Source organism: Salmo salar, chromosome 06, assembly GCF_965601325.2.
Source record: "Salmo salar chromosome 06, fSalSal1, whole genome shotgun sequence".
Lineage (NCBI taxonomy): Eukaryota > Metazoa > Chordata > Actinopteri > Salmoniformes > Salmonidae > Salmo > Salmo salar.
Genome location: NC_138296.1, coordinates 66,793,383 through 66,815,581, shown reverse-complemented (window position 1 = coordinate 66,815,581; position 22,199 = coordinate 66,793,383). Strand labels below are relative to the sequence as shown.

General features: G+C 41.0%; 3 protein-coding genes across 3 annotated transcripts; 2 read left to right on the top strand and 1 right to left on the bottom strand.

Annotated features, from left to right (window-relative positions):
• Positions 1–482: 482 nt before the first annotated feature.
• Positions 483–3,086, bottom strand: LOC106607806 (exocyst complex component 8). Its single transcript, XM_014205169.3, has one exon. The coding sequence runs from the start codon at positions 2,911–2,913 to the stop codon at positions 844–846; it is 2,070 nt and encodes a 689-aa protein (XP_014060644.1). The 5' UTR covers positions 2,914–3,086; the 3' UTR covers positions 483–843.
• A 247-nt stretch (positions 3,087–3,333) lies between these two features.
• Positions 3,334–7,064, top strand: LOC106607805 (DNA-dependent metalloprotease SPRTN). The gene is made up of 5 exons (XM_045720815.2): positions 3,334–4,031; positions 4,218–4,317; positions 4,449–4,577; positions 4,658–4,976; positions 5,101–7,064. Exons 1-5 carry the CDS (start codon positions 3,721–3,723, stop codon positions 6,078–6,080), a joined length of 1,839 nt encoding a protein of 612 aa, XP_045576771.2. The 5' UTR covers positions 3,334–3,720; the 3' UTR covers positions 6,081–7,064.
• Positions 7,065–8,779: 1,715 nt separating this feature from the next.
• On the top strand, positions 8,780–10,802 carry LOC106607804 (protein FAM89A). The gene is made up of 2 exons (XM_014205167.3): positions 8,780–9,200; positions 10,467–10,802. Exons 1-2 carry the CDS (start codon positions 8,949–8,951, stop codon positions 10,725–10,727), a joined length of 513 nt encoding a protein of 170 aa, XP_014060642.1. The 5' UTR covers positions 8,780–8,948; the 3' UTR covers positions 10,728–10,802.
• Positions 10,803–22,199: the final 11,397 nt, after the last annotated feature.

Sequence of the window (22,199 nt, the reverse complement as noted above, 5' to 3'; positions counted from 1 at the left end):
GGCTATGGTGTATGTAAACTTCTGACTTCAACTGAATATGTTCGTATTCTTATATTTGATTATTTCTTATTGTTGTTGCATTGTCGAGTAGGAACCTGCAAGTAAGCATTTCGTTGGACGATGAATACCATGCGTATCCCATACATATGACTGATAAAACTTGAAACCTTTCTCAGAACTGCAGTTAGAGGATTTTAAGGGGTGGGGTCAGGTCATCCCCAAAAGCAAGCTTCACTCTCATAGCCTAATCCCAGCATGTAGTTCAAGGCAGGGCACAAATTCAACCAATTGAAATATTTTAAATATCCAATCCATTACCTATTTTGAAAATCATGAGATTTGCAAAGCCTAGGTCCAAAGCTATATTATAAAGTTTAAATCCTTTTTTACCATTTGGCTCAATAATCCTTAAAATTTCAATTTTCTTGCAGAAATCAAACTGTATATATAAACAAATAGTTTTTTCAATAAACTGGACAAAATTGTTATAATGCATTCCCTTTTTATTTTGTGAGAGAATTTGCGTGATACCAGTGTTTTTCAGAGGCGCATTTGTACAAATCAATAACATTGTCAATGCATTAGGATAAAACATTAATCAGTCATCCTATTGCAGTTAGCCTACTATTCATAATGCTATATCATCAAGCATAGAAAAGAATAAGGGAAATTCAAAATTACAAACTATCTCGGTGTCCTTTTCTTCAACATCATATTAAACAGAAAGAATCATCACTGGATAGCCTATACGACAGAATAAATAGATTTCATAAATTCTGGCCAAAGATTTGAAGTTCAACAGTGTCATCAAAGTGCTGTTCACACCAGGTAATCATACACCCACTAGACCTGAGACATAGTACTATCAGGATTGACACGAATGGTCCGTGCACTCTTTCTCAAGTCTTGTAACTGCTTAGCAGGTTTCCCCACTCCTTCCTCAAACCTCTTCTCCACCACAGGGAGTACAGTATCATGTAGGAATGACGCATTTTGTAGAATGAAAGCTTTCTTCTCTGCCTCCTGTTCACAACGCAGGCTGTAATCAACGTGCTGTACAGCCACAAGAATGATCTCCCTCAGGCTCTCCAGCAGCACCATGTGCAGCTCTGGGAAGTAGAGCTTCAGCCCCTCCTCTAGGAAAGCCATCATCTGTTTGGTGAAGGCCACGATGGTGTAGCTGAGGTTGACCCAGCAGTCGTCTCCTGTATACTGATTGAAGTTGCTCATGCCGCAGCAGCACATTTCCTCCTTCAGCTTTGTCAGAGCCTCTGGAGTCATCAGGTTCATCTTCCTCCACATCTCCTCAGAGTTGCGGTGCTTGGTGGCCTCAATGATGATCTCCTTGTAGCTTTGCAGGGCTGACTTGATGTCTTTAACCAAGAGGGACTGCAGTGTGAAGGTGAGGTCCAGGCCAATCTCACTGAGCTGCTTGCAGTGCTCCTTGGCCACCTTGACACACTCAGCTGCAGTGGAGAGGCTCTCTTTGCTGTCAAACACCTGCCCACTGAATGCATCCACAAACATCTTCATGGATGACCGGGACCAAACCACAAATGCAGAGTAGCAGCCTGTGTTACCGGCAAAGTCCATCTCAAATTCTTTGGCAGTCTCCAGCAAGCTAGTGAAGAAGATGTTGCAAAGCTTGTGTATGTAGAGCAGAGTAGCCCCCTCAATGCGCAGCTGGCGGATGGCGGTCTGCACAGCAGCGGCTCGGTTCTTAAGGAAGAGCTCACAGGCTTTGGTGGGCTGCCCCAGCCGGATTAACTGAGACACAGCTCGACGGGTCGCTTTGGGTCCTCCGCGGAGGGAACGGTCAGGAGAAAGCTCAAACACCAGCACCTCCGTCAGCTGTCGGACACGCTCATCCACCTTCACCCTGAGGTTTTTCACCCTCAGATTGACAGGCTGGTCCTTCAGGTACTCATTCAGCTTGTCCAGGAGGTCCACGCCACCTTCAAAGTCCCGCTGGGCAATGCACACGTCCAGGTCCTCGGGAAGCTCCTGGATCCACTCCAAGCTCAGATCCACTGCCTCCTCTGAGTCAAAACGGTTGGTCTCTTCGTCATCAAAAGGGTTGGTCGAAACCAAGGCTTCTGGTCTCACAGGTGAGTTGGGAACCTCTACCTCTTCCTTCTTGTGTTTTTCTTTTGTCACTTTGTTTTTCTTGGTCTCATCAAGGATCTCCAGCCACTCCTTTTTAATCTTGCTGTTCTCTGCCTGAAATATGCGGCTTTCGGGGAACATCAGGATTTTGAACATGTCCTTCATTGGAGGGTGGTCCTTCACGTTGACAATGGCAAAGCTCTCGAGATCATACAGTGCATTGTATTTGTACTTCACTGTACCACGACGATTCGCTAACCAGGTGGCAATGAGAAGGCAGTCATTCATCAGGAAGGCATGCACTTTTTGAAGTTGTGCCATGTTGTCCACATCATATTCAACCAGGTCACCATTGTACACTAAATACCTACCTGGGGTGTCCATAATGTTTTTGCACCCCTCCACTTTCTCAAGCAGTGTAGTCAGTGTTCTCTGTTTCACTTCCTCTGTGTCTTTAGGGAATGCTGCCAGCATCTCCTTCGCAGTTTCATCCTTATCTGTTGAGAGCAAAGACTGAGTAATGCTCTCCATTATACTTTTCTGTTCTGTCAAAATATGACTCAGTTGGTACATCTCACTCTCCAAGTATGAAATCTCTTTGGCAGTTTCGATGAACTGTCTGTAATTCTTGTAGACATTTTTCTTCAGGTTTTGAGCCGTTTCATCTGCCAGGGTCTGTATTTTTTGACGATGTTCCTGCAAATCTCTGTCGCCATCAGATTGTTGTGAGAGATGCTTGACATAATTCTGCGGGTCGAAATTAGCTGATTCTAATTGCTTGCGCAGTCGGTTCGCCTGCTCTGCCATCTCCCAGGTTACTGGGTGTCTTCTTCTGATTAAAAAAAATATGTCTTCTTCTGATTAATATACATAAATATGTGCTGTTTTTTAGCTGCTGCGCTAACAGGAAATATGTTAACACCCAAAACACAGACAGAACAACATCTTTGCCCAAAACGTCACGAGACGGAAATTAGGTGGCCAATAGAACGTCTATGGGTTAAAAAAGGAATGTAAAATAAAATAAATAAAAATAAATTGTGCGCTTAGTCATTTAAGTTATAGTCATATTGAGAGAACAAAATTACAGTCAACATTTGTATTTTATAAATGTTCTTTCATTTCAACGTATTTATATAACATCTTGAGTAACTATTTAGTTGGACAACATTTATTCGCGAGTGCCACTGTGGCGGAATAACGTATCCCAGAATTCTCAACAGTACCATAGAATGAAGGATATCACCGTAAACTAGGAAAGCACGTAAACAGGAAGTATTTTGAAAAAGAGCGAAAACGTTTTTTTTCTGTAGTATTGCCAGTTAACTATCTAAATAATTACAGAAATGAATCTACATTTAACTTAAGCTGAATATTGAGATACTCTTACGTAGATATAGCTATATGACAATCAAATTGATTAGACCGCGATGACAGTCGTCTGATGTTGCTAAAGTTAGAGCGCCAAATCGTATGATTGGGTTTTGGTGCGTTCATTAGCCTACTGGCTAACGTTAGCTATTTAGCTAGTCAACGTTACATCACAAGTTATCTAATTTAGCTATCTTATATCCATCTAACTTGAATTATATGTTCATCCATCAGTAGTTGAACATGGACGAAGATTTCCTGCTTGCCATTCAGCTGCAAGAGCAATTTAATTACGAGGCATCCATAAATTCAACAAATGATGACAACAGCTATGGCCAAACCACAAAAAAACGAAAAGTTGAGTCTAGCAGCGATGTCATTCCCTATTCACGTCCATCTATTGCTCCAGAGAAACCCATGTCAATTGTGGATGAGTCGTGGGAGACGCTTGACCCAATCCCAGATGTGAGGGCGATGTTCCTGGAGTTCAATGACACGTTCTTCTGGGGAAAGCTCAGTGGTGTTGAAGTCAAGTGGAGCCCCCGAATGACACTGTAAGTCATTGTTGTATCAATCATCAGATATGATTCACGTGTTTCTGATTGGAGCTCGTACATTAGAACATGTTGCCCATTCACTATCCATTTATAACTCGAACTGTGATTGTTTTCTTGTGGTTAGAGTATTCCCTTATGTTATATTATTCAATGCCTGTCCCCTCATAAAATCTTAAATTGTAGGTGTGCAGGTGTGTGTTCTTATGAAGGACGAGGTGGACTGTGTTCTATTCGACTCAGTGAACCTTTACTGAAACTCAGACCCCGTCGGGATCTTGTACAGGTACTTTGACTAACCAACCTGAACCTTCTCAGACTGATTACAATTGTATAAGATTTAACACATGCAAAGTGGCTGTGGTGGCATTTCTTCAGTATGGCATAACATGAAAAATACTCTGTTAATTATTCCAGACACTTCTGCATGAGATGATCCATGCGCTGCTCTTCGTGACTCTAAACAACAGGGATCGTGATGGGCATGGACCTGAGTTCTGCAAGCACATGGACAGAATCAACCAAGCTACTGGCACTAAAATCACAGTAGGTTCTTCTCTGTCTCCGGTCAAAGTGTACTTTGTGTTGATATGCATCTGACTTCTGAATCAACGGTGTTCCACCAGGTCTATCACACGTTCCACGATGAAGTGGATCTCTACCGTCAGCACTGGTGGCGCTGTGATGGGCCCTGTCAAACTCGCAAGCCTTACTTTGGATACGTGAAGAGGGCAATGAACCGTGCCCCCTCAGCCCAAGACACATGGTGGGGGGACCACCTGCGCTCCTGTGGGGGCACCTATACCAAGGTCAAGGAGCCGGAGGGTTATGGAAAGAAAGGCAAGAAGACAGACACCAGCCAAGGCAAGACAAACACCAGCAAAGACAAGAAGCCTACAGACAAGCCCACAAGCAACAGCAAGCCTTCCAGTACAGCTATTGCAGGTGATACATGTCTCTTTCTCGTTTGATGAATGCTGAGAGCAGTAATATCATTTATCATTCAAAATATGACTTAGTGAATGTGTCTTGGTGAATCTACATTTTATTTCGGATGTTTTTGTCTCAGGCTCTGGTTTACAGGACAAAGGGAATATCATCCCATTCAGTGGCAAAGGCTTTCTGCTTGGAGGGAGTTCGCAGCCATCGTCATTTCAACTCAAGAAACCTATTGTCAACAGTCCCACAGCACCCTTCACTACTCCTGTGTCCCCCAGGCTTGTGCTGTCACCTCCAGCTCAAGCGACGGCAAAAGGAATTGACTCGCCTGGACGGCCAGGTCTGAGCTGCCCACAGAAGAAGGGGAGCACAAGCCCCACAACCTCCATAGCAGGGGGAGCACACGGTCCATTCAGAGGACCGAAACCCCCTGTTAAAAAATCTGTCAGCAACACCAAGGCATTTGTCAACATCAGTGGCTCACCTGTTAGGATTTACAAATCCAACACCACTGTGTCCAAGCCACATAGTGACTCCTCAGACACTTTCAAGACCAAAACAGAGCAAAGGTCTGTCCAAGACTTCTTTAACGCCAGTGGCTGGAAGTCTGGAAGTGCAGCTAGTTCTAGTACCTCCACTGTCTCAAAACCTCCAGATGAGACTAAAAGTGCATTTTCATCTGTGGGTGGTGGACAACCAGCCAAAGCTGTCACTTCCTCAGACACCAGACAACTGGACAGCCATCACTCTGGTGTTCCGGCCACATCAAAACCTGCCGTGTCCACGGAGCCGCACCCCTCCAAATATTTCAAAGGCCCTAAAAAGCCTAGTGGAGTCAACATTCCAGTTTCTAGGAAGAGGCCTTGGGAAGACCGCACCTCTGCTCACATCTTTGACTTCTTTCAGCAGACAATTGGTGAGTCATCACCATCAACTTCAAGGAGTACAAGGGAGGACATTGCCATGGCGACTACCCCAGCAGCCCATCCTGCAGTTCAGAACAACTCTGCCAGCTCTGCAAGCCTTACTGTGAACGTCAGCTGCCCTGTATGCCAAGCCATGGTGCAAGAGACAAAAATCAATGAACATTTAGATTCCTGTCTCATGTGAGAGAACTGAAATGTGAGGAGAATGCCCTGCAGCTGTTTTATATTGCACAACCTCTAACAGGTCTAAGCATAGGTTAAGTTGTATAGAGTTTGTTTCCCTGAATTCAAAGCCGGTTTTGCTAATAAGTTGAAATATCATTTGTATCTCATGTAGTACTGCTGTAATTAGAGATACAGTTTTGAAGATTTCCAGTTTGCATCTCCTACATCATGTAAAACCCTCTGAAAAACCCTGTTGGTTTAAGTCTTAAAGAAGAACATCTGGACTGCACCGAGTTGTTACGTTTATGGTAGTTTGCAGAGAGACTTGTGCCTTAGTAGATCCATGTAAATATTTCCAAAAACTTTGATCAATTGTGAAATGCTACCTCAGATAACCATGTTTAAGAAAATGTTCCAAATGTTTTAGCATTGGTCTTCGCTCATGAATAATTGATTTCATTGGTGCCACTTTGACTTGATGGGTCAAGGCAATGTTGCCATTGCATAGGCAATTTGCTGCGGTCTTGAATTTGGAAAGTGTCTTCCTGGTATGCTGATCGGGCAGTATTGAATTTCACACGTGCTTGCTATTCACTTCTCTAGCCCTTAGAATTCGTCACATTCGACAGGGTCAAGTATTTTACAAGGGCATATGCTGACTCATGTCATCAATAATAGTTTAATGCCTTGTTCAATGGAAGCACTAATGTGCATTTCTCTTAAGCCTCTGTAAATGATCCGTAGTAGTAGTGTGTAGCCAACCAGTAACAAAGCTGTTATTGAAGATATTTAGTGTTTTAGTTGTATTGTTTTTTATTTTCATTAGTAATACCATCATTGAAATAGTATTAATGTATTTGCAGATTATTTTCTGCATGTGTGCTGCTGGTATAAATGTTAAGTTGAATGTTGGATTTGTTTTGTTTCTGATGAAATAAGACCAACGTTCATGTTTTAATAGGAATGTTTATGAAGGGAAAATAAAATGTTCTTACATACCTTCTATGTGTCTTTTGACTGAATGTGACTTCATAGTCCTCCTTCCTCAATGGCAGACTAATAGAAATCAATAAGATGATCTCATACCATTTCATCATATAACAATACTAATTCAATTGACTGAAAAATGACATAATTCTCAGACACACACTTCAATGCCCTTACCTGCTTAGACACATGAATAGATTTCCTGCCCTCCCAAGGGCATAGAGCATTGTTGAGAATCCTCTTTTGATTCGCATTCAAAGAGTACAGGAAGGTTTTATGGGGACGTAACTAGACCGGGCCAAGAGAGCAATGACCGTTTCCGAAAAGAAAAACTGCTTGTGCAATATTACCAATAGTACTATTTTTGTCTGTGGTCTTACATGTACAAAGGAAGGTTTTCCCTGTATGGTTTCTGGTTCATTCTGGAATAAAATCAAGGCATATGTTATTTAGGGAAGGATGACGCAGGGGCAGTGGGGTGAGATATGTCATGGCAGAGAGGGAGGGCAGTAGAGTTCAAGGCACAACAATGAGGCAGGCAGCTGTATGTCACAACTTCTGCTCATCCTGGCCTGCTAGATTCTGAGGACATCCCAGACGATTAGCACAGTGAAAAATAGCATACAATGCATTTTAGTGAGAAGACAAACAAATGAGAAGCTCTAAGATAAGTTGCACCTGTTTCCTCTAGCCTGTTTTTAAAGCACATGTCCACAGGGGTAAATTCATAATCCGTTCATCTTGAGTACACTGCAGTCAAAAGTCACCAACACTTAGGAAGGCCTAATGGGGTAGTCACCCAATAACTGTCCTTGTCTTGACTGTACAGTGTATCATCAAAAACACACCGTGAGTACATTTCAACTCGTATTGACGCACTGCCAATTCATAGAGTATAAAATAATGTTTTTTAAGTAAGGGAATACATCGATGATTTACTTTTTCACATTTACAATTACACATAATTTGTTGAGACCTTGCTTCTTCAATGACATCTGCCCTTGTATAGGCCACATGTGCCTCTGTTGGGTGGGCTTTGTCTCTTTGTTGAGGGGCTGTTAATGAAACAGGACCATGGTTGGAAATCCCACCATCTGTCCTTCATACTGAAAACCTTTGTTCTGCAGACACATGTCATGAAGACCTCAGCCTAAGTAATGCCTTTTGAACTATTCTCAGCAGTATTCATGTAACATATGTCATGTTTGTTTCTTTGCGAAGTGTGCCATTATACTAAACAACATTATATCAATGCACTTGTATCCCACAATTGGAGAATTGCAAGAAAATAAGCTTGATAACTTTCATTTGATAAAATATTAAATTATGGCTATTTGGTGGTTCCTCATCATCATTGGTTGCGTTTACACAGGCAGTCCAATTCTGACATTTTTCACAAATTGGCCTTTTGCCCAATCACATCAGATCTTTTCACAGCAGCTGTTTTTCAGAGCTGATCTGACTGGTCAAAATACCAATTAGTGAAAACAAATATCAGAATTGGACTGTCTGTGTGAATCCAGCCAACTGTCTTATAAATAAATCAAATCCCCACACTATAGAGCTGTGACTCACTTTAGCAATAAACAGCATGAATTAGATTGGAGCGTCTCTAACACCCCCCCCCCCAAAAAAAAACTACTGGTAGAGGCTGTAAATATTCAACCACACTTTCCTGTCCGTCACCGTGGGTGACGCCCAATCCAACTACAACTGGGTTAAAGGGACAGGAAGTGCGAGCCAGAGCCATAAAGGAGATTACGGTTGTTGGCATCAACGAAAGAATTATACTGTTGCATGGTGCTCGTCGGAGAGGCGAATTTCTTTACCGAATGTGGTTATTTATAACCACTAAAACGTCTTCCCACTAAAGTATCGAATTTAAGTTAAAGGTATAACGATGAACGGTAAATCGGCGAACGGCACAGCGGGCGGAACACTGGCCTTCATTGAGGGTCTACCCCCACTGCCGAAGAGCCTAAGCGGCTTGCTGAATTCAAGCGGCGGGTCTTGGCGAGAGATGGAAAGGCTGTATGCAAAGAAAACCATGATCCAAGACGACCTTAGTCGTGGGCGAAACAATTCCGACAATCTGCTTGCGAATAAACCGGCCAACCTTGATGCGGCTTTAGCACTCCTCCGAAAAGAAATGGTAAGTGGAGGGGATGTGATTTATGATTGCAAACAGGATCGTGATGGGTTGTTTTCCTTCTCATTTTACAAGGCAGAATGGTCAAATCATGGGAACAGCTGTTCTGACAATCACTAAATTACTCCAAATGACTAAATTAATTCATGGTCTAATTAGTACTGTAGCTCTTATAGTCAGCTGAAACATGTCAACAGAAATTTGACACTGGAAGTTGCCAATTTCTTTGATAAGATTTGCAACACTGTAGCCAATACTCAACGGTGACAAGACCAAGATGAAACATTGATACATTGTCGCTTGTAGGATTTCATGTCAGTTTGGATTTCTTTGATAGCCTACAGTCGATACTAAATTTGTGAATTTGATTTGTGAACAGATGTTTCTTTATGAGTAGCCATTTGACGGCTTACAAATCGAACTTTCAGCCTCACTGTAGGCCTATCTTATGATGAATATTTTATCCCATAAAATATTGATTGAATGGAGAGAAATTAATATTTCTAGCTGAAGGCAGGAAGTAGCCCTTTATCATGACTGTTCCATTACACTACCCAACTCACTGGATGAAGTTATCTTCTGTAGGGTGGGAGCCGCGACGCTCGGTCTGAACATTAACAGGCATCACTTGCAGTACGGTTTTGGAAGCATAAGGACTTTCTCATTTCTAATATGAAGGACCTATTATCGGCGAGGCACAATACAAAAAATGTTACATTGATACATAACGTTATAGGGTTAGGGTTCCCACACGGCCATATTTTATGTTACAGCAGTTGTTACGAAAACAGATGGAATACAGAGTTAACTACCTGTACTAATTAGCTATCCGCGTCTAATTGGCAGTCTGCAGAAGACAGAAGCCATACACGTTGTCACTGAAATACTGTCTGCTGCAACTGTTAAAATCGGGTAAGTGAACAGTAAGTGTCTATTTTGCACTTGTGAAATTATTTAATCTATTATGAAAGTAGGGGGATTTATGTTTCAAGGACCAAACTACAGTTGGGAACTGATTCACCTTTTTAGATGGAGTTTTTGGCTTCCTGAGCCAATTCGCCCTTTAAACAGACCATTTAGATGCATAGACTGCACCTTTACTCCTTAGTTGTTGGGTAGAGAAGAAGCGATGTTGGGCTCCTTTAGTCCAATATTGGGCTAGGCATGAAGCACCATCTGCTCTTTTGTCTAATCTCTAAAGTTTAGGTATAGTATAAAACACCCTTTTGAGCACTTCAAATAATTCAGGTTTAATTTTGTATTTTCCAGGTGGGGTTGCGTCAGCAGGATATGTCTTTGCTGTGTCAGCTCTGGTCCCTCCACGAGTCAATCCAGGAGTACAAGGGCAGCTGCCACGACCTCAGCGCCGGGCACGGGATAGAGAATGGCTACTTTGATGAAGATGATGAATACTACCAGGAGACGAGCACAACACCAACTGACCAACCGGAGGGAAGTGAGGCGACATCTCCCAAAAACGGGACTAGCAAGGACTCCTGGCTAGGAGACTCTTTCCACATCACCATCTGAGAGACTCAAGAGCTGAGCTCCTCGACTCCACACGTTTGAGGCAATATGCTTTTTTTAATAAAGAGCTGTGCCATGCATTGTTTTGCTGGCTTATAGTACTTTTTCAGCAGACCTTTTCATACAAATATATAAACAAAAGGTTCATTATTTATTATAAATTATATGGTCTTTTCTTTTACTATGGACATTTTGAGTTGAGTTTTTTTTTAAATGATTTGTTGTGAGTACTTCCAAGCTCTGTCAACACAATGTTTACAGGGTTGAAATCCCAGAGACTGGGAAGGTCTTAATTAGCAAAAGGGATGGGATACCTGTCCCTGCAATCAGTGAGGGAGGAAATCAACTTTTAGATGACATGTAGTGGCAATGTTGACTGTTATGAATTTGTGGTCTGGGGAATAGGCTGGAGAAAAGTGTAGAAATGTGAAAAAGTATTAAAATGCTGGAAACGCTTGCTTCTGGAATGGTTTTATACTGGGGTAAGTAAGCATGTGCTTCTTTGAAGCCCTATGGTGTGCTTAATTTCATATTGTGCTGTGGCTCTTCATACCTTTTCAGTTAACAGTTCTTCAATTAAACTAGATTGTCGACTTAAGTACATTTATCACCATTGTTTTCATTTAACAAAGCAATACAGGGTACTCATGAATTCATATATTGACCCCACTAGGACATGCGTTTAGTGCACGTATGGCAATTGTGTCCATTACGGTGTTCTGTAGCCAACTGACACCAAGTCTGCACTCGCAACATTTAGCTGCATAGACTGCTCATCAAAATAATATAGGCTAGGAAGTAAATTCTAGAAGTGAAATTTTGCTTTTGTAGCCAGACTTTTTGTTGTGTAAACTGGTCCACAATTCATGTGTTTGTGGTACGCAAACCAAAGAGTATAATTGACGCACCTGGGCTGAATTGTAATAGTTTTAGGAATGGTACTGTGCAATGTTCTTCTAGATGCTCCTAGTCAGTTTTATTTTTCTCCAATGTTACACAATATAATGAATGTTTTGTAGTACAGGAGGTTGATCTGTTTAGACATGATTTCTTGACTATGATTAATGCCATTTGACAATATACACACCAGAGGATGACTGGAGGTAAGCTACAGCAAGTTTTCAAAAGGGGGAGTTAAAAGAAAATGTCCTCGGTAACTCCTATGCCTCAATGTGTTATGTACTGAATTGTCTACCTCCAGCTTCACCGTAAATGTATATATTGCTGCCACCAGCCCCACATTGAAAGTCAGTATTACAGGATAGAAGTCTCTTATTTTTCTGCATCACACTAAACAGAAATCTCCACACTTAGTGCCTTTTGTGCCTTTAGGTCTCCAACCTTGACTATTGCTGTTATCTGTCCCTTCATCTCACAGCACTTTTCTCAATCTGGTCATGTCTTTCGGGCGGTCTGATGGCACATGTGGTGCATAGTATGCTGTAACTACAGCACAGTTACTTGTTCAATTCCCACCTTAAAGGGAAACGAGGTTTCTTCACCAGAGTCAGTAATACAGATATGAAATGTATACAACTGCATCCCGATAGGATTCGGTTTCATGTGGCGATATCCAGATAAACAATGTCTTTGTGCATCTGCATTGCTTGCTGTTTTTTTTTTTTTTGGCTGGGCTTCTGTATAGCACTTTGACATCTGCTGATGTAAAAAGGGCTTTATAAACACATTTGATTGGTCTTGATTTCATCCAATCAGAAAGCTGTTCTTTTACCACAGTCATTTCAAGGAGTTGGTGCTGAATCAAAATCTACAGAGAGCCAATATAGGCCTCAAGCCAAGGAAATTAAACTTCAATCTTAGCAAACATTTTATGATAAAAGTGTGAAGAACATTGTGTTTTAGGTTTAGATTTGCTTCTCTACCCAATGATTTCAGTCCATATTTTGAGTGAAAAAGGTCAAGATGAATGAATCTGTTAACTATGTAATAATTTCATCTATGATGTATATTTGATTGTTCCCTCCTACAGAACTCAAAGACAATATTTGAAGGGTTTGTTTTGTTTCAATCCATTCCTCATATTTGATATTTTTCAGTGAATGACCATACTACTGTTTTTGGAAATTTGGTTTTATGCTCTTTTTTGTGATAGTTATACTTATGCATTTAATAAAATGACTTTACTCAGATTTCTCCGTTATTCCTGCATGAATCTGTCATTCACAGGCAACTGAACACAACTGTCTCTACTTTGTAGCTCTAAAATTTGCTTTGGCTTTACAGGTCAGCATGCACCACTTGATAGGGTATTGATCAAATGCCACCTTTGGCACTAACAGAACATTGCATCATTGCACTTTAGAGTGACTGGATAGTTTATTATAGCTGCCATAGAGACTTTCTTCTTTGGCTGTGTTTGGAGTGCTATTTCAACACTATTGCTGTTTGACATAGTTTAAAGAATGATTGTCTTGTTCAAAATAAGCACCAATTAATGTATATGTGTGACATGTAACTAGACATCTACTGTATATGTACTGCTGAAGATAACATTGTTTCTATCTCATAGTGAAAACTGAGAAGCAAAGCTTCTGGAATGTCCTGCTCAGATAAAGTAGCGAGCTATTGCACAATCTGGCTCTGCAAGTGTTTTCTTGTTAGGTCAAGGCTCCGTAGACAAATCATGTGAACAACACTGGTGGGCCAGATAGTTGCCCTGTTACTGTATCTTCTCACAGACAGTGACCGTCAACCGTCGTTGTCATATACCAAGCAACCCAGCTGGGCAGCTAAAATCAGGGCAGAACTAATCCCCTCTCCACACACTCCGACTTAACGTGTGTTCCTCAGAGTACAGTATGGGCTGCACGTACTCAGATGAGAAGTGCCCTTTTGGAATGCAGCCTGTACTGAACACGCCTCTGTGCTGTGCTGTGCTGGGCTGAGCATCTGTTTAGGAGATTGTGGTGGATTAACATAATCTTGGTACATAATCCAAGGTACAGTATGCGTGACTCTGCCACACAAGCACTGGGCTACGTGCAACCGGGCTGTGCCAACACTCAGACCACAAACACACTACTCACCTCAAAGCTTAATCAATTAATGGGAAAAAAACAATGAAATTCCCTTGGTTTTACTAACACCAGAAAACACTCTGAAGTATAAACCATGTAACTAGTACAGTTTAGGAGTTTTCAGATGAAGTAGTATACACCATTCATTTTTCCCATAGGGGATTTCACAAACACTTAAAATAAGGGCTGGTTTCGTGTAGGATCATAATAATGGAGCACACTTCTTATTGCTTATTTCACAATTCTACCATTGGGCTGCAATAGAATTAAGAATGGAGTCAATGGAATGGCATCAAACACACGGAAGCTATGTGTTTGATATATTTGATACCGTTCCACTAATTCCGCTCCAGCCATTACCACGAGCCGTCCTCCTTTTGTTTTTGCCTTTAGTATCCTTCTGTTTTATGTTACCATATCATACTAATTTGAGTGTTCCGGATTTAGATTTACTATGTTATGTTTAGTCTATGAGACCAGGTTGATTAAGCAGAACAATTAGAGTTAAGGGCCTTGCTCAAGGGCACATCGGCAGATTTTTCACCGAGTCGGCTCAGGGATTCGAACCAGCGACCTTTCGGTTACTGGCCCAACTCTCTTAATCGCTAGGCTACCTGCCGTCCACTAGGCGACCTACCTTCCTTGGTTAACTTGTCTAGAGCTCACAGCTTGGCTTTGGCACAGAACAGTCAGCTCTGCTTCAGTGATCCTGTTTGACTTTTACTCTCTGAGCCCTGGACCTGGCTGGAATTATCATCATGAGCTTACACTGAGCTCTTGTTCATCTCCTTCACTGACATAGAGAATTATAAATCACACATTATCTATTCTTCATGACATCTTTTGTCCCGATGAATCAAATGTTCTTTCCCTTCAAGGGCACATTTATACACTGGTTTCAAAATTGTAATGCCTCTGATGTGATTCTTGTTATACTAATCTGATTATCCAGACTCATGATCAATCACTTCACCAGAGGGGTATACTGCAAAGCAGGATCAATAAGCTAGCTAACGTTGACAAGCAACCAGAAATTACTATTGATTTTCTGATTCATTAACAAAGCTAAACTTAGATACACTATATCACCAAAAGTATGTGGACAGCTGCTAAGTATGTGGACAGCTGCTTGTCGAGCATCTCATTCCAAAATCATTGGCATTAATATGGAGTTGGATTCACCTCTTCCCTACTGTATTTATTTATTTATTTTGCTCCTTTGCACCCCATTATTTATATTTCTACTTTGCACTTTCTTCCACTACAAATCTACCGTTCCAGTGTTTTACTTGCTATATTGTATTTACTTTGCCACCATGGCCTTTTTTGCCTTTACCTCCCTTATCTCACCTCATTTGCTCACATTGTATATAGACTTATTTTTCTACTGTATTATTGACTGTATGTTTGTTTTACTCCATGTGTAACTGTGTTGTTGTATGTGTCGAACTGCTTTGCTTTATCTTGGCCAGGTCGCAATTGTAAATGAGAACTTGTTCTCAACTTGCCTACCTGGTTAAATAAAGGTGAAATAAAAAAATTTAAAACTCCAGAGAACGCTTTTCCACTGCTCCAGTGTCCAATGGCGGCGAGCTTTACACCACTCCAGTCGACACTTGGCTTTGCTCATAGTGATCTTAGGCTTTTGTGAGGCTGCTCGGCCGTGGAAACCCATTTCATGAAGCTCTTGACAACCAGTTATTGTGCTGACATCGCATCCAGAGGCAGTGTTGCAACCAAGGACAGACAATTTTTACGCGTTACGCGCTTCAGCCCTCGGCGGTCCCGATCTGTGATATTGTGTGGCCTACCACTTCAAAGTTGAGCCATTGTTGCTCCTAGATGTTTTCACTTCACAATAACAGCACTTACAGTTGAACGGGGCAGCTCTAGCAAGGCAGAAATTTGACGAACTGACTTGTTGGAAAGGTGATGATGGTGCTACGTTGAAAGTCACTGAGCTCATCAGTAAGGCCATTCTACTGCCAATGTCTGAAGATTGTCTATGGAGATTGCATGGCTGTATGGTAGATTTTATACACCTGTCAGGTACGGGTGTAACTGAAATAGCAAAATCTACTAATTTGAAGGGGTGTCTACATACTTTTGTATATATAGTGTACATGTTGTTGTTTTTAATCAATTAGACCAAACCCACATATCTTAAAAAATATACAGTACCAGTCAAAAGTTTGGACACACCTACTCATTCAAAGGTTTTTCTTTATTTGACAATTTTTTATACATTGTAGAATAATAGTGAAGACATCAAAACTATGAAATAACACATTTGGAATCATGTACTAACCAAAAAAGTGTTAAACAAATCTAAATATATTTTATATTCGAGATTCTTCAAAGTAGCCACCTTTTTGTGGAAATTCTTTCCTTCTTAATGTGTTTGAGCCAATCAGTTGTGTTGTAAAAAGGTAAGGGTGGTATACAGAAGATAGCCCTATTTGGTAAAAGACCAAGTGCATATTATGGCAAGAACAGCTCAAGTAGACAAAGAGAAACAACAGTCCATTATTACGTTCAGACATGAAGGTCAATCAATCCATAAAATTTGAAGAACTTTGAAAGTTTATTCAAGTGCAGACGCAAAAACCATCAAGTACTATGATGAAACTGGCTCTCATGAGGACTGCCACAGGAAAGGAAGACTCTGAGTTACCTCTGCTGCAAAGGATAAGTTCATTAGAGTTAACTGTACCTCAGATTGCATCCCAAATAAATGCTTCACAGAGCTCAAGCAACAGACACATCTCAACATGAACTGTTCAGAGAAGAGGCTGCATGAATCAGGCCTTCATGGTCGAATTGCTGCAAAGAAAGCACTACTAAAGGACACCAAAAAAAAGAAGATACTTGCTTGGGCCAAGAAACACAAGCAATGGACATTAGACCGGTGGAAATCTGTCCTTTGGTCTGATGATTCCAAATTTGAGATTGTTGGTTCCAACTACCGTGTCTTTGTGAGACGCAGAGTAGGTGAACAGATATTCTCTGCGTGTGTGGTTCCCACCATGAAGCATGGAGGAGGAAGTGTGATGGTGTGAGGGTGCTTTGCTGGTGAAATTGTCAGTGATTTATTTAGAATTCAAGGCACACTTAACCAGCATGGCTACCACAGCATTCTGCAGCAATACTCCATCCCATCTGGTTTGCGCTTATTGGGACTATCATTTGTTTTTCAACAGGACAATGACCCAACACACCTCCAGGCTGTGAAAGGGCTATTTGAACAAGAAGGAGAGTGATTGAATGCCACATCAGATGACCTGGCCTCCACAATCACCCGACCTCAAACCAGTTAAGATGGTTTGGGTTGAGTTGGACTGCAAAGGGAAGGAAAAGCAACCAACAAGTGCTCAGTATATGTGGGAACTCCTTCAAGACAGTAGGAAAAGCATTTCAGATTAAGCTGGTTGAGAGAATGCCAAGAGTGTGCAAAGCTGTCATCAAGGCAATGGGTGGCTACTTTGAAGAATTTGTTTAACACTTTTTTGGTTACTACATGATTCCATATGTGGTATTTCATAGTTTTTATGTCTTCACAATTATTCTACAATGTAGAAAATAGTAAAAATAAAGAAAAACCCTTGAATGGGTAGGTGTGCCCAAACGTTTGACTGCTACTGTATACTGTATATGCCACCACCAAGCTGCCACCACCAAGCTTCACTGTAGGGATGGTGCCAGGTTTCCTCCAAACATGACGCTTGGCATTCAGGGCAAGATTCAGAGAATCTTGTTTCTCACAGTCTGAGAGTCTTTAGGTGCCTTTTGGCAATCTCCAAGAGGGCTGTCATGTGCCTTTTACTGAGGGGTGGCTTCCTTCTTGCCACTCTACCATAAAGGCCTGATTGGTGGAGTGCTGCAAAGATGGTTGTCCTTCTGGAAGGTTCACCCATCTCCAGAGGAACTATAGAGCTATGTCAGAGTGACCAACGGGTTCTTGGTCACCTCTCTGACTGCCCTTCTCCCCCGATTGCTCAGTTTGGCCGGGCAACCAGCTCTAGAAAGAGTCTTGGTAGTTCCACACTCCATCCATTTAAGAATGATGGGGGCCATTGTGTTCTTGGGGACCTTCAATGCTGCAGACATTTTTTGGTACCCTTCCCCAGGTCTGTGTACCGATAGAATATTGTCTCAGAGCTCAACAGACAATTACTTCGACCTCATGGCTTGGTTTTTGCTCTGATATGCACTGTCAACTATGGAACCATATATAGACAGATGTATGCTTTTCCAAATCATGTCCAATCAATTGAATTTACCACAGGTGGACTCCAATCAAGTTGTAGAAACATTTTAAAGATATTCAATGGAAACAGGATGCACCTGAGCTCAATTTCGAGTCTCATAGCAAAGGGTCTGAATACTTACAGTTGAAGTCAGAAGTTTATATACACCTTAGCCAAATACATTTCAACAATTCCTGATATTTAATCCTAGTAAAAATTCTCTGTCTTAGGTCAGTTAGGATCACCACTTTATTTTAAGAATGTGAAATGTCAGAATAATAGTAGAGAGAATGATATATTTCAGCTTTTATTTCTTTAATCACATTCCCAGTGGGTCAGAAGTCTACATACACTCAATTAGTATTTGGTAGCATTGCCTTTACATTTTTTAACTTGGGTCAAACGTTTCGGGTAGCCTTCCACAAGCTTCCCACAATAAGTTGGGTGGATTTTGTCCCATTCTTCCTGACAGAGCTGGTGTAACTGAGTCAGGTTTGTAGGCCTCCTTGCTCGCACACGCTTTTTCAGTTCTGCCCACACATTTTCTATAGGATTGAGGTCAGGGCTTCCTGATGGCCACTCCAATACCTTGACTTTGTTGTCCTTAAGCCATTTTGCCACAACTTTGGAAGTATGCTTGGGGTCATTGTCCATTTGGAAGACCCATTTGCGACCAAGCTTTAACTTCCTGACTGATGTCTTCAATATATCCACATAATGTTCCTTCCTCATGATGCCATCTACTTTGTGAAGTGCACCAGTCCCTCCTGCAGCAAAGCACCCCCACAACATGATGCTGCCACCCCCGTGCTTCATGGTTGGGATGGTGTTCTTCGGCTTGCAAGCCTCCCCCTTTTTCCTCCAAACATAACACTGGTCATTATGGTCAAACAGTTCTATTTGTGTTTCATCAGACCAGAGGACATTTCTCCAAAAATTACAATCGTTGTCCCCATGTGCAGTTCCAAACTGTAGTCTGGCATTTTTATGGCGGTTTTGGAGCAGTGGCTTCTTCCTTGCTTAGCGGCCTTTCAGGTTATGTCAATGTAGGACTCGTTTTACTGTGGATGTAAATACTTCTGTACCTGTTCAATCCAGCATCTTCACAAGGTCCTTTGATGTTGTTCTGAGATTGATTTGCACTTCTCGCACCAAAGTACGTTCATCTCTAGGAGACAGAACGCATCTCCTTCCTGAGCGGTATGACAGCTGTGTGGACCCATAGTGTTTATACTTGCGTACTATTGTTTGTACAGATGAACGTGGTACCTTCAGGCGTTTGGAGATTGCCCCCAAGGATGAACCATACTTGTGGAGGTCTACAATCTTTTTTCTGAGGTCTTGGCTGATTTCTTTTGAATTTCCCATGATGCCAAGCAAAGAGGCACTGAGTTTGAAGGTAGGCCTTGAAATACATCCACAGGTACACCTCCAATTGACTCAAATGATGTCAATTAGCCTATCAGAAGCTTCTAAAGCCATGACATCATTTTCTGGAATTTTCCAAGCTGTTTAAAGGCACAGTCAACTTAGTGTATGTAAACTTCTGACCCACTGGAATTGTGATAGAGTGTATTATAAGTTAAATAATCTGACTGTAAACAATTGTTGGAAAAATTATTACTTGTGTCATGCACAAAGAAGATGTCCTAACCGACTTGCGAAAACTATAGTTTGTTAACAAGAAAATAGTGGAGTGGTTGAAAAACGAGTTTTAATGACTCCAACCTAAGTGTATGTAAACTTCCGACTTCAACTGTATGTAAATGTATTTCTATTTTTATTTGTAGTAAATTTGCAAAAATGTCTAAAAACCTGATTTCTCTTTGTCATTGTGGGGTTTTGTGTGTCGATTTATGAGGATTTATTTATTTTTTAATCCATTTTAGAATAAGGCTGTAACATAACAAATTGTGGAAAAAGTCAAGGGGTCTGAATACTTTCTGAATGCACTGTATATATATCAGAATATTTAGGCACGATAGTTGGCTAACTCGATGCTGCTTGATGCTGCTTTGTAGTATTACCCTCAGGTTGAATAATGCTAGTACAACACTCACTACAAGCTTGCTAATCTCACCCACCAGCTTGCTGGAACACTTTAACTTTCTCAATTACCAACACTGAGCTAGGTATGTGTATTTTATTTGGAAGGCTTATTACAGGGGTTAAAACCAGTTTTGACATGTCCTTAAGGCACATCGGTCAATTTCACAAGCAGTGGAATCTTTCAAAGCATGGATCTACAATTACCCGCGACCACCTGAGGCCATTCATAACACGTTCCCACTGTTTGAAAGCACTGGGCTGGGTCAGCATGCCAGGCTTTAGATCTCTGTTTATTGGTTTTAACAGTATGTGCCCTGAGAACATGTGGGGATGAATCTTTGTTCTAGCACTGCAGACTGCTGGTTGTTAGCTTCTACTTGACATGCCTTCTTGATTGGATAAGATACCGATACTCAGTATTTATTCAGGATACACCTTTAATTCTTCTCTCCTCTCATTCCACATGTGCTTGCAAGGCAAGCGGTCTAAAAACAATGACTGTTCGTCTTCCTGGACCATTCAGACTTGCAGATGCTCAGATCCAGTTGAGGTATCCAGGTAAAGATACCAAACAAAACATTCCAAGGCAAAGTTCACTCAACAATGTAAAGTCCTGTTACAACTTGTGAGCACACCATGCATCTTGGCATTACATTTGAACCCGAGTTATGGCAGGAATGAGAAACATGTATTTTTTCAATTTTTTCTATCACTGTAAAAAAAGGAAGAGAGAAACAATAAATGAGACCTGCTGGAAAAAAATCAGTGAGTTATCAAAAATATACTTTTATTCACACTGACTTTAGGCTCTGTCTGCATACAACAACAGCATTTCCAGTGGACAGATTTGTGTGCTTTATACAGTTAAGAAATACCAACAAAGCAGCTGGCTTTGGTCAGGAAATATGCAGACTGATATGCACTACATAACCGATTAGAAGGTCTCAAGTGGCCTTAGCACATAAAGCCAGCCTCTGTGAGCATGTGTGTCAAATGCTTATCATTCCACAGTTCCTAGTCTTAATCATACAGGCTTGATTACCAAGAGAGTATTGCTCTTTTTTACAGCTTAAATTCAAAACAATTTAAGACAATAAATGTGATTACTGTAAAGCCCATCAATGCAAGTTCTTTCTGTAACACACACACACACCTGTTCCATATCAAGGTATGTTTTGCTTATACACAGCTTGTGGTTTTTGGCATTGCATGGAATTAAGAATACATTCACTATGTGCTACCTCCCTTTCTATAATGGTAGATATTTTCACAAATAGCCTCAGGAATGTCCCGTGGCCTCAGTAACTCCAATCCCAACAGAGGTTGTTGTCAGGTCCACAGTGTCAGTATTTGCCTAGAAGTGTTTGGACAGTGACACATGTTTTGTTGTTTTGGCTCTGTACTCCAGCACTTTGGATTTGAAATGATACAATGACTATGAGGTTAATCAGCTTTTTTATTTGATTATTATAAATGTTTTGGGTGAACCGTTTAGAAATTACAGCACTTTTTGTACATTGGTTCCCTAAAAGGGAGGGACTAAGTATTTGGACAAATTCACATATGTGTATCAGCAGTTTAGTATTTGGTACAATATTCCAAGCACTCAGTGACTAACTACATCAAGCTTGTGACTCTACAAACTTGTTGGATGCATTTGCAGTTTGTTTTGGTTGTGTTTCAATAGAAATGAATGGTAAATAATGTATTGTGTCATTTTGGAGTCACTTTTATTGTAAATAAGAATAGAATATGTTTATAAACACTTCTACATTAATGTGGATGCTACCATGATTACAGATAATCCTGAATGAATCGTGAATAATGATTAGTGAGAAAGTTAGAGGCATAAATATCATACCCCCCCCCAAAAAAAATGCTAACCTGCCCTGTTATTGCATGTCTTGGGGGTAGGATATTTGTTCTTCTGTAACTCTCATTCATCATTATTTACGATTATTTACGATGAAGATTATCCATAATCATGGTAGCATCCACATTAATGTAGAACTGTTCTGAAACATATTCTATTCTTATTTACAATAAAAGTGACTCCAAAATGACACAATACGTTATTTACCATTCATTTCTTTAGGCACAAAATAATCTGAAACACAACCAAAACAAACTGCAAATGTATC

What these genes read in the sequence shown, in the direction of transcription:
- LOC106607806 (XM_014205169.3), bottom strand. Translation starts at nt 2,913, where the DNA reads ATGGCAGAGCAGGCGAACCGACTGCGCAAGCAATTAGAATCAGCTAAT.
- LOC106607805 (XM_045720815.2), top strand. Translation starts at nt 3,721, where the DNA reads ATGGACGAAGATTTCCTGCTTGCCATTCAGCTGCAAGAGCAATTTAAT. An exon ending in TGGAGCCCCCGAATGACACT is followed by an intron (nt 4,032 to 4,217) that starts GTAAGTCATTGT and finishes CTTAAATTGTAG; the next exon opens with GTGTGCAGGTGTGTGTTCTT. An exon ending in TTCCAGTACAGCTATTGCAG is followed by an intron (nt 4,977 to 5,100) that starts GTGATACATGTC and finishes TTTTTGTCTCAG; the next exon opens with GCTCTGGTTTACAGGACAAA.
- LOC106607804 (XM_014205167.3), top strand. Translation starts at nt 8,949, where the DNA reads ATGAACGGTAAATCGGCGAACGGCACAGCGGGCGGAACACTGGCCTTC. An exon ending in CACTCCTCCGAAAAGAAATG is followed by an intron (nt 9,201 to 10,466) that starts GTAAGTGGAGGG and finishes TGTATTTTCCAG; the next exon opens with GTGGGGTTGCGTCAGCAGGA.